At 33.2% G+C, this 12,113-nt stretch overlaps 1 protein-coding gene across 1 annotated transcript in view; it reads right to left on the bottom strand.

Moving 5' to 3' along the window:
* Window positions 1-12,113, bottom strand: part of KYNU (kynureninase) — a 124,074-nt gene that overhangs the window by 61,401 nt on the left and 50,560 nt on the right. Inside the window, exons 5-8 of the mRNA XM_008584924.1 lie at window positions 7,625-7,686; window positions 6,048-6,119; window positions 4,752-4,826; window positions 2,301-2,447 (exon numbers count right to left, since the gene is read on the bottom strand). Of these exons, the coding sequence (XP_008583146.1) occupies window positions 2,301-2,447; window positions 4,752-4,826; window positions 6,048-6,119; window positions 7,625-7,686 (356 nt within the window). The remainder of the gene's footprint in view (window positions 1-2,300; window positions 2,448-4,751; window positions 4,827-6,047; window positions 6,120-7,624; window positions 7,687-12,113) is intronic.

Here is a 12,113-nt window from a genome sequence, read left to right as displayed (position 1 = left end):
TTTTTTTTTTTGTCTTTTTCGTGACCGGTAAGGGGATCACAACTCTTGGTGTGGTGTCGCCAGCACCGCGCTCAGCCAGTGAGTGCACCGGCCAGTCCTAAATAGGATCCGAACCCATAGCGGGAGCGTCACTGCACTCCCAGCCCCGCACTCTCCCGAGTGTGCCACAGGGCTGGCCCTACAAGCATTTCTTTAAAATATTTTTCCAAATTCCTGTCCTTTCTTCCCTATCACATGATTTTGAAGTTTTTATTTCAAAATCTACTCATTGACTCTCATTGCTCCATCCACCGTCATTTTGGGTTCCTACCATGCTTTGTTTGGGGAAACTTTCCTCTCTCTAGCCTTGCTTGATCAATTCTAACACTGACTGTTTTATGCCTTTTTTCTTCTTTAATTTCCTGTCTCTCTCTCGATTGACACTTTTCCTTTTCTCTCTGCCTTTCTCTTCAGTTCTATCTTCATAGGCCACCCAAGAGAGCCATGTAAGTCTATATTTTAAAGAACTTTTCCCAGTATCAGTTGAGAATGGAAAAAAATGTCTAGCAAAAGGGAAAACAATTGTTAGAATGATTTTGATGTTGGATAAATCTGAGTCTGCTATATCCCCATTTCATTCCTATAGTATCCATCACTTCTTTGCAGTTACATTTGGATTAGAACTGCTCATTCATACCTTCATTTATTTGACTGAGTTCCATGAGAATTTGACTTGTTATAATTTTTAGGGTAGGCACTTATTATAATTTTTAATTGAAATAAAGCCTGAAAAATTCTCAGATAATGGTTTTGGCAACCAAAGAACTTAAGTATGAGATTTACATATAAAACCTAAGTAAACGAATTTATTTTGGTTTTTAATGGGAAATAAAGTGTATATCTGAATAACTTCCCATACCTCATATTTGATGAGGGAAGGAGAAGTGGGAAAAAACCCATCCCTTAACAGCAGACTGTGTGCCAATCCGGTAGATGTTTAATACTCTTCATTTCATATTGACTTTCTGATGTGGGTGATCTAGCCCAAATTAGCACTTTTGGAAGCAGAAACTCAGAAAAGTAGAATTACTTGCCCAAGATCATATAAGGAAATAACCTAGCCAAGATTTGAACATCAGGCTGTGTGATTCCAAAACCGAAGGTTTTCCTTCTCTACCTTCCTCTCTCATTTCTATGAAGGTTAATGAGACATGCATGTATACTAAGGGAACAGGGACTGATGACTACTTGCATAACATTTTAAAATATGATTTTTTTATTGGTCTCCCTTTATTTTGGTGCTTAACATTTAATATCTAAATTAAGAAGACATTATCTTCATATCTTTTGTAATGCATTACTTTCACAGTTATCCATCAAACCAGTTGGAAGTCATGGTTGGAAATTCCTAGAGACTGCTGATAACGGTGCTAAATTTCTTTTCATTAGTTCCATTCATTAGCTTCAATAACTGAACATATTAACTAGATCTCACACATATATTAATCCCATAACTTATTAATGTTCAGAATAAAATTTGATTGTCACCTTTTTAAATACATGACTTGATTGCTGAATCAAATAGAACTGTTATTTAACAATTTTCAATATAAATTGTGACTTTTGAGTGCTGCTCTCCTAATTTTGAATACTAAAAATGCCTTTTACAAACATTTATCTATATACAAAAAGACATGATTTCAAAGTGGTAAACAATTTTAAGAGTGATTTAGCAGTGTGCAGGAAAAAAGCTCTTGTTAGAGGCAATATACTAATAATAATTTCTCAAGATGCTTAGGAATAAAATAGCCTTTTTAAGTAAATTGTGTAATACTATCTAGGGATAACATGTAATTCTGCATTTCTCAATCTTTAGGTACATGAAATTAAGTGAGAACTGACTTATATTTAGAATGAATTATAGCATAACAAAGTACCCAAGTTGAGTTTCTAACAGTCCTAGCAGGTAGTTACTGTCCTAAGTATTTTGTGTGCTTCCTGCTGACTGAGCAGCTGAGTACCAATGACATCACCTGCAGGAAGCTTGCCTGTCCTGCTGACTGGAAGCAAACAGAGAGCAGCTGCTAGTAAGGAGGTGAGACCACAGAAGTGGCCAAAAGTGGTTTAAATAGAGATGCCTAAAGCAAAAAATCTGCAGGTGTTTTTAAAATATAAGGCTCAGACTTTTTAAACTCAAAGTAATTTTACACACACACACACACACACACACACACAAAGGTACTTCACTGGCAGTGCATGTGGCACATTTCAGCAGAGTGATGCTGGGTGGAGTTGGGGGGAGGAGGAAAGGCTGTGTATACCTTTGCTTGCCCGGCTTTAGTGATGGCGGGCATATTGAAGAGCTGTCCAGTGTAAAAATGCACCCCACTGAACAGGATCACTGCAATCGAGTCTCCTTCCTTCTCAATGACCTCCAGGATATCCTCTGTTCTTAAGATTTCTTCCCCCTAATTCAACATAGGCACAAGTTATGTCATACCAACAAGAATACATCTGTCGCTTCATATTTACCAATCTAAATTTCACCATGAGCACTTTCCCACCTTAAGAAAAATCAAAAGCATTTTTTTTTTTCAGACTAATGCTTTTCAAAACTCTGGCCGAAAAGCAGCATTTGGGCATTTTTTTCTTTTTTTTTTTTTAAATCAAGAAATGTTAAAAATAGTAGTAAAAAGAGGTTTTCAAATAATCTTTGCAAAAGCCTACTTGCTTGCTTTATCCTCCAGTTTTTCAATTGCTCTTTACTTTTTGCATACCTATGAATTATTTTCCCCTTATTTTCATCCAATAAAATACGAGAAAGTGCAAGAAGTCCATTAAATATATAGCAGGAAAAATTTGCTGGAAATTAGTATTGCACTTATCAATCTAATATAATAAAATCACGTATACATCTTTCATCTGAGTATTATCTAACCAATATCTCTTATTAGCTTAAGAATAAAATCTCCTCCATATTAATGTATGTAAAGATCAAGACCTAAACATGAAGAAAATTATCAATAAAACTTAATATTAATGAGGTTTTTTTTTTTTATTCTATATCTCCCCCCACTACAAGTAATGATTGGTTACTTAATGAAAATTGTCAATGAATTTAGATTTGGTCTTGCAAACAACTTGAGCTGAAAGAAATCACTTAAATACAAAGTATCTATTTGTACCCTAACAATTCTGATCTACTTACCAAGGTTTCATGAACTCTTTCCAGTGTTAAATCGGACATGATTTTAGGTCAATGCATCATAGCTGCATTAATATACAGTAGAAGCTCATTAACATATTCATAAATTATCCTTCAGTTTATTTTTTCATAATTCTTGCTATTTGCTACTCTGCTGCATATTAGGGGTGTGTGTGTGAGGGTGTGTGTGAGTGTGTGTGTATAATATACTCTCTACTAGGAGAAGCCTGGAATTTGTTTATAAAATGGGCTGGGCATCTATAAAAACAGGAATGATGCGGAAATCTCTGAACCACTAAGTGAAGTGTACTTTATATATAAAGAGAAGATTTCAGTAATTGTAAATAAAATTCTAAGTAAAATCAATAGCTTGGCAATTCAAATCTTTTTATTCTTAAAAGAAACTAATAAGGTTTGCCCACCATAATTTCATAAAAAGGGTATGGAAAGCATTAATACTTATTTTTTTAAAGAATCAGTATTAAGCAATCAAGAAATATAATTCTGTGACAGAATATAGCCTTCTCTCATGTTGACTTATTCTAGTCTTGTAATGCTAAAGAGTGGTGCCAAGATCATGATTAACTCATGAGGCTCCACAACACTGGACACTTATAACATTAAAACTAGCGATCATTTGTGGCTATATTCATTTATGCTAGAAATTAGCAATTTATATACGACATATGAAACAGATATCCTCTCACAGGTGTGAGAACTTTTAATTCCATTAATTTATTGCATGTTGGCAACTATGAGTAAAAGTGAATAAAGTAGGTCTTTAATTTCTTCAAATTAATTCTGGGTTGAAAGAAGTAATTGTTCAAACATTGACTTAACAGCCTGGGTGCACCATATGTGAAACCTAAGATTTATTCTGTATGATTCTCTTGTTGCCAAATTACATAAGCTGCAGGGTTAATATGTCAAATTCTGTACAATTTAGCCTTATATCTCCATTAATGTAAAGAACACAGTATTTTAGACCTTGAGCATATGGTCAAGCCTGATAAGATATAACCTCTGTTACCTGTTTAAAAGTAAAGGAATCTCAAAGAGATAAAGTAACTTTCCCAAAGTCACATCCCCAGTTAATTGGAGGATCTGGGATTTCACTGGAGCAGATTAGTCAGGCTGTAAAGCTCAGGCTCACCCCACTATACCACATCCATTTCTACACCCTGGCCAAAACACAAAATAAAACATTTGACACTTCTCTTAAGAAGGGACATGAAAGACGTCATCCTTCAATTTCAACAAATCCCTGCTGTTTAGCATGATTTGCTACCTTCTTCCCATCCCATTCAAGAACATGGCAGACTTCAGTTTTATTAATAAGAAAACAGTTTGCTTGTCATATGCCTAGCCTTTGAAAAATGAAAATAAATACAGGTCTCAGTTATTCTCAATTTTAAATAAAATGATCTAAGAGTAACAGAAGGCTTTCATACTTTCTTGAAATTTCTATTAAAGTAATGAAGATAGTAAACTTTTGAGGAATAGGAAGAAAAAATCAATACTGAATGAATATTTCAGCATGATGAATATTTCTTTCTTTCTCATATACCTCTCTTGTCTTTATAATAAGCATACTTTTCTCAACGTCAAGTCCATGAAGTTGAAGCTGTGACTCAATAGCGTACTGGAAAAGAAAGATAATTTACTTATTAAATCAAGCCCCAGACACAGAAGTACATTGAAATGACAACTCTGCAAACAAATAATAAAATAACAATAAAAACATTATTATATTAAGTCCAAGGCCAAGGTTAAAAATGACTAAACAGAATACACCCGAGAAGAACCACTTAACATAATTTACACAGAAGAATCTGAACATTCTTTAAAATACTACACATTAGAGATAAATGGAAATGTAGGGGTCATCTAGACGTTAGGAGTTGCAAGAGATTTGTAGAATAATATATTAACATGCCTAATCTAAGTTAAAACCAGAATTTGCAAAATAACCAAAGTGAGTAATATAGACTTGCTTGGCTTGAACACAGGCTATAGAAATGGCTTACACTAGAAAGAGCAAGTTAGTGAAAGGAGAAGGCATTTGAAAAGTTTACTTGATTAAGAATACAAAATATGCATGAGAACAATTTCAGGGATCTCACATTGTTTTTCACAATATTATGGTTTTGATCCTTTTTAGTAAGATAATGCCTATTAATTTTGACAAAATTACATGCCCTAAAATTACAAGATGTGGGCTAAAATAGTAATAATATAAAGACATTATTATTTACAGTAATAATATAAAGACAGAAATCAAATTTATTCAACAGTAAAACTAAAATACTGTTATTTATGTCTGTGTCTGGAATGACCAAATTTATTATTAGCTAAATTGCTGATAAAGTAGCATGACTTTTTTAGTAAACCACAGAAGTATTTTTAATCTTTCATAAACAATTTTTTCAATAAAGCATCATCAATTGTGCTAGCCTGCTATGAAAACAAAGGAACACGTAAAACTTTATATTGCTATTCTACTTAGATACAGGGTTAAGCACTGGGGTTTATATTGATTCGATTTCATAAAATAAAACAGCAACAAGAATTAATAAAACATTTATAACTGCACTTGATTTAGACCAGCGGTTTGCTCAATGTCTTTAAAAAGACTCATAAATCAATGTTCCTATTCAATCCTTTTCTTCCTCAACATGTTTTCTTGAACAAAAGAAATAAAGCTACAAGCTATAAAAAATGCCTATATCAAACACATTTGACAGATCTTTTTATTGTAAGGTTACTTGGAAAAGACTAGTGAATAAACAGTCAAGTCAGGCAAATGATATGCTCTTCTTAGAAGAGGAGAAAGAACATAAATATAATTTGAAGAAATCCTTACATGATCAGAAGGGAAAGCTTTGGCTTCTAGCAGAATTTTATACCGTTTTGGTGTAGGCTTAAAAAATGATAACTGCAATGAAATGAATTTATGGAGAAAGCATTAATGCACAATTTATACAGTTGTTCATTTTATACCACACTTTCATTTTATAATCTCCAGCATTTCAAAGTCATTAATTAATTAAACATCTAAGATGTTTGTCAGGGGTACCTTTTCAATTAACCCTGTTTTCAATGAATTATAAAGAGGAAAAAGATATTGGCTCATTACGTTTCTCAATGAAAAGCAAACTTGGGGGATATATGAGTCAGATAAAAACAAATTCTCAAAATTTACTCAAATATTAATGAAAAATTATCTTCCCAAAGCATTTCATTGAATTTTTCTAGTATGAGACTGAAATATCATGTTCTGTGTATGTCTTATTTCTATTGACTTATCATCCACTACCAATTCAGTTTCCATACACATTTCCACTGTTTTATTATTTTATGGGATTTTGTTTTTGGTCCAGCTAAAAATACCTCAGCTCTAACATGAAACATTTGCCGTTTTTAGAGGCACCAGTCAGAAGTAGCTCATTTGTTCAGCTGAGCCCTTTCATTTCTCCACACAGTTCCTGAAGAATAAGACTGACAATAATAACAATGAATATAATAGTTATTGTTAAATAGTTATTGTTAAATAGGGTTAAGTGTTGGCAGGGCGCTAAAGCAAGTTTCAAATACGAGGGTACTTCAAAAAGAGACTCATATTATCTTTCAATTCTATTTTCCATGAAGTTCATCGTATTATCACATTTAATCTTCATTCAGATCAATAAGGTAGGTATTATTGTCCTTATTTTTACGAAGGAGAATATTAAGACTCAAAAATGCCAAAAACCTTATCCAGCATCAAACAAGCATTAAGTAATTCAGCAGGCAGTCAAATCCAGGTATGTCTGCTTTTGTACATGTTCCCAAAACATACTTAAAAAACAAAGTCAAAATTTTTCAAAGCAGTTACAATAGACACCACATCCCAAACTGAGAGTATATTTGACATTTTAAGGTAAAACTATTTATTGAATATTTAAGATATAAGAAATGCTTTAAACAAAGTAACTCATTTAAGGTACTAGATCCCTTTTCTCTAATTTAGTTTTATTTCCTAAATCTTTTTTAACCTACTCCCCAAAAATTAATCCACAAAAGTATACTGATTCATAATCTCACTCTGCTAAAGTCCACCATATTGGAAAATTGTCTTTCTAAAATTTCAATGCTTTGCTAATATTTGTACATCATTGTTTTCTGTGCTTGCAAAAAGTTTTCCTTTTCACCCACTATGCCTCTTATTCCTTATGTTCTGTGATAAAAACTGTTCATTATTCTAAAGCTCCTTGCATGAGTCAACTCCTCCATGATTAAGAAGACATCACGTCATGGTCCAGCATTTCCTGGTAAAAATGAAAATAACCTCACAAGTTATTTTTAAAAAAGTAAACCACCAGATGCTCATGAATTAAAGATAGAAAAACATCAGCCTCTGTAATGAATGTATTCTAAACAATGGTAGGAAAGAAAACTTACCAGTAGGAGATGTAAATTAACAGTCAAAGAATTCATTAAGACTACTTCTTTCTCACTAGCTCCTGCAAAAGAAACATATGGTAATTTAGATTTTTCTATTAGTTTTAAAGATGCTTGAAAACACAGGTAATGTCTGGTTGGCTAGCTGAATTGGTTAGAGTGTAGTGCTGATAACACCAATGCCCAGAGTTTGATGACTGTACCAACCAGCCACCAAAGAAAAAATAATAATAATAAAGAAAAATAAAAGAAAAAATAAGTAAGGGAGGCATTACTTGAACATTACGTTATTAATGTTTTTAGAAATAAGGGCATACTTGTTGTGTTATCACAAAAAAATGGAAGTTCTCCCATTTGACTCATTTTACCAAATGATATCTCGACTCACATGCACATATTAGCTAAAAATTATATTTCCTTTTTGATGCAGAAAATAACAACAAAATAAGGAAGCACTTGCTTTTTCCCATAAACTAAAAATGATTTATTCTATTATCAGGTAGTTTGCCAAATTCCCAAAGAGTACATTTTTGTGTTAAGTGTATCTTCAAAAGGAATCAAAAAGATATTAAGGCCAATCACATTTTTAAAGCTGGTTGTTTCTAACATCAAATTAAAATTCACCTTTAGAAAAAGAAGACTACTCTGCCAAACATAATTCACTGTTATTACAGTGAGATATATAATAGTTCACAAGGCAAAAGAGCTACACAGCAGAATACAATGACCTAAATAGCTTTGCGGTTTGTTCATTCACACTGAGATAAAAGATAATGTAAATGTGTGCTGTCAATTGAGAAAACATGCAAAATTAAAATATCCACTACATAATCATAATCTGACCTAATTCCTATGAAGGAGGGTTTTGGTACTAGAAACAGACCCAGAAACAGAGAATACATAGGTTACTTAAAAACTCATAGCATAACAACAATAATACCTTTCCTGTTTTGAGTTCTTAATATCTCTTAAAGGTAATTAAATCTGTATAATAGGAATGATGTCTCTTTACCATCACTTAAAACAATGGGCTATGTACCTTAATGCTTGTAAGCCTGTATTAGATGGTAGAGAAATGTATGATACAAATCCTACATTTTGTATCCCAAGAAAACTTCCAACAGAGTTCCATTTCAAAAGAATACACAGTAAGTGGAATAATAAATCTAACAGACAGATTCCAGGATAAGTTTACTTAAAGGAGGGCCATTGGAAATAAGTATATAATTTGAAATTTATGTTTCAATATAGCCATTTAAGGAAGGGCCTATATCGTCATATAGTCTAGGAAAACCTGTTGCATTTGTCACATGGACTACTCCATTTGACGTACAATGTTGGTAAAGAAGCAGTAGGTGTTCAAAGATGTATTCCTGGTCATTATAAGGTGAATAATGTCTTAAGTCCAGGAGCAGTAAAAACAATCTCATTATATATCCTTAGCACTAAATAAAATTGCTCATAGACATAAGAGATTGATATGAGTGTGAAAAACTTATGTCACATACAACAGCATATGCCTTCTCCTAAAGAAAATGTCTTTGAAATATGGTTTTTTAAAAAAAATGCAGCCAGCTTTATTATATTTGTTTCTGTATGTTATGGTGTAAATTTTTACTGTTATTTTTAAAGGAAAACATTATCTAAGATATCTAACCTGACCTTATCTTTGACTCCCTGTTAGCTATTTATATACATCTTTTCTAAAAATCATTTATATATTTGAAAAAAAAAACAATTTGGGCAGGTAGAGTGGAAGGAGGAAAGGAAGGAAAAGCAATGTCAAGAGAGCAGACTTAGTACAAAGAAAAGCATTTCAAAGAATATAGCAAGAAGAAAATAAAAGAAGAAAACATGTTAGTCACACAATGAAAACAGAGATGGAAAAAGCAGGAAGTGAGGGGACTTTCTGTAAAAGCACAGACAATATATTTTTGCTTAAACATTGCACTCTGATTAAAATGATTATAGATTACTGGGAAATTTTGGTCCTCCAATCAATAGTGTTCATTTTGGATCAACTAAAATTTTTCTGGCATGAGAATGTGATGAAAGTACATGGCAACCTTAAGATGTGCTGGGCTGAATTAATCTAGATTTAAACTTGGCAATGAGCTTTCCTCATGTCACCTTCAAAGGCATGCTCATGCTTAGACAAATTCTTTGTAAATAGCCCCTCACTGATTTGAATAATTTGTCTGCCTACAAGCATAAAAAATTATTACATCTTTGACCAATTTTAATTCAGCTAAACATTTTACAAAATGCTACCTCGCCTGATACTGAACTTTGTCCAAGGACAGGGTCAATCTATTTAACATGTACGCATGTGCACACACATATATCCATAAAAAATTATTACATCTTTGACCAATTTTAATTCAGCTAAACATTTTACAAAATGCTACTTCGCCTGATACTGAACTTTGTCCAAGGACAGAGTCAATCTATTTAACATGTACGCATGTGCACACACATATATTTGGAGGTGCTGCTAATATTAAAGTTTCAAAACACTGATAGAAATGTTTATTCCAAACATAATCTAGTATAGAAAAATCAAGTGCTCTTAACATCAAAGAGCCACAAATCAGACTGATTTTTAGTGTATTTTCAAAAGAAAATTTACCTAATTGACTCTCTTTTAGTTCAAACTGTACTTCTGAAACCAACATTGTTTTTAGGATATTTCAATAACAACAGCATTCCATAAGAAAATAAACCTTTTTTTTCCCCTAGGGGAAAAAAAAGTAAGCTGATTTCTTTCAAGTTGCTTTCCTTTGTTCCTTTTCTTTTTCCTAAGAGCCTTCTTTGAATTAATGTGGAAACATCAAGAACTGCAAGTATTGGGGGGCAAAATTTTTAAAAAGCTTCCAGATCTATGTTAAATAGGAGTGGTGAGAGTGTGCATCCTTGTCTTATTCTGTTCTTAAGGGAAAAGCTTTCAGCTTTTCCCAATTCAAGATGATGTTGGTGGTGGGTCTGTCATATATGGCCTTTATAGTGTTAAGATACTTTCCTTCTATACCTAATTTGTTGAGGGACTTTATCATGAAGGGATGCTGAATTTTCTTGAATGCTTTTTCTGCATCTATTGAGGTAATCATATGGTTTTTGTTCATGCTTTTGTTGATGTGTTGTATAACATTTATTGATTTGCATATGTTGAACCATCCTTGCAGCCCTGGGATTAATGCCACTTGATTGTGGTGTTTAATCTTTTTGATGTGCTGTTGTATTGTTTGCTAATACCTTGTTGAGGATCTTTACATCTATATTCATCAAGAGCATTGGTCTGTAACTTTCTTTTTTTGTTGTGTTTTTGTCCGATTTTGGTATCAGAGTGATGCTAGCCTCATAGAATGAATTTGGGAGAATGGCCTCTGTTTCAATTTTTTTGGAATAGTTTGAAAAGGACTGTATTAATTCTTCTTTAAAGGTTTGGTAGAATTCATCAGCGAAGCCATCTGGTCCTGAGATTTTCTCTGTTGGGTGACTGCTGATTACTGTATCAATCTTGTTGCTTGTTATTTGTCTGTTAGGTCTTCTATTTCTTCTTGGTTCAGTCATGGTAGTTTGTAAGTGTCCAGAAATTTATCCATTTCCTCAAGGTTTTCAAATATGTTGGCATATAGTTATTCATAAGAGTCTCTAATGATTCTTTGCATTTTTATGGTATCAGTTGTAATGTCTTCTTTTTCATTTCTTATTTTCATTATTTGGGTCTTCTACCACCTATGACCAATAGGTACGTGAAAAAATGCTCAAAATCACTAATCATCAGGGAAAAGCAAATCAAAATACACTGAGATATCATCTCACCCCAGTTAGACTGGCTATTATCAAAAAGACAGAAAATAACAAATTCTGTTGAGGATGTGGAGAAAGGGGAACTGTAAATTAGTATGGAAATTATAGAAAACAGAACAGAGGTTCCTCACACAACTTCAGATAGAACTACCATATGATTCAGCAATCCCACTACTGGGTATATACCCAAAGGAATGGAAATCATCATGTCAAAAGGATAGCTGCACTCCCATGTTTATTGCAGCTCTATTTACAATAGTCAAAATATGGAACCAACCTACATGTCCATCAAGGGTGCTGGATAAGGAAATTGTGATATATATACACAATGGAATACTACTCAGCCATAAAAAAGAATGAAATTCTATCATTTGCAGCAGCATGGATGAGCTTGGAGAAAATTATGTTATGTGAAATAAGCCATGCACAGAAAGAGAAATACCTTATGTACTCACTCATAAGTGGGAGCTAAGAAAGAAAAGAAAAGAAAAGAAAAGGAAAGGAAAGGGAGGGAGGGAGGGAGGGAGAGAGGAAAAGAAAGACCACACTAAAATGTTGAACTTTCGGGAAAGAACAGGCCTACAGTTTACAGATGGGAAAGGGGGAAAGGGAAAGGGGGTAAGCCAAGCACAGAAAGAGAAATGCTGCATGTTCTCCCTCATAAATGAGAGGGAGGGAG

Source organism: Galeopterus variegatus, unplaced genomic scaffold (assembly GCF_000696425.1).
Source record: "Galeopterus variegatus unplaced genomic scaffold, G_variegatus-3.0.2 Scaffold3406, whole genome shotgun sequence".
Lineage (NCBI taxonomy): Eukaryota > Metazoa > Chordata > Mammalia > Dermoptera > Cynocephalidae > Galeopterus > Galeopterus variegatus.
The sequence above is the reverse complement of the archived record's forward strand: the minus strand, read 5'-3'. Positions and strand labels throughout refer to the sequence as shown.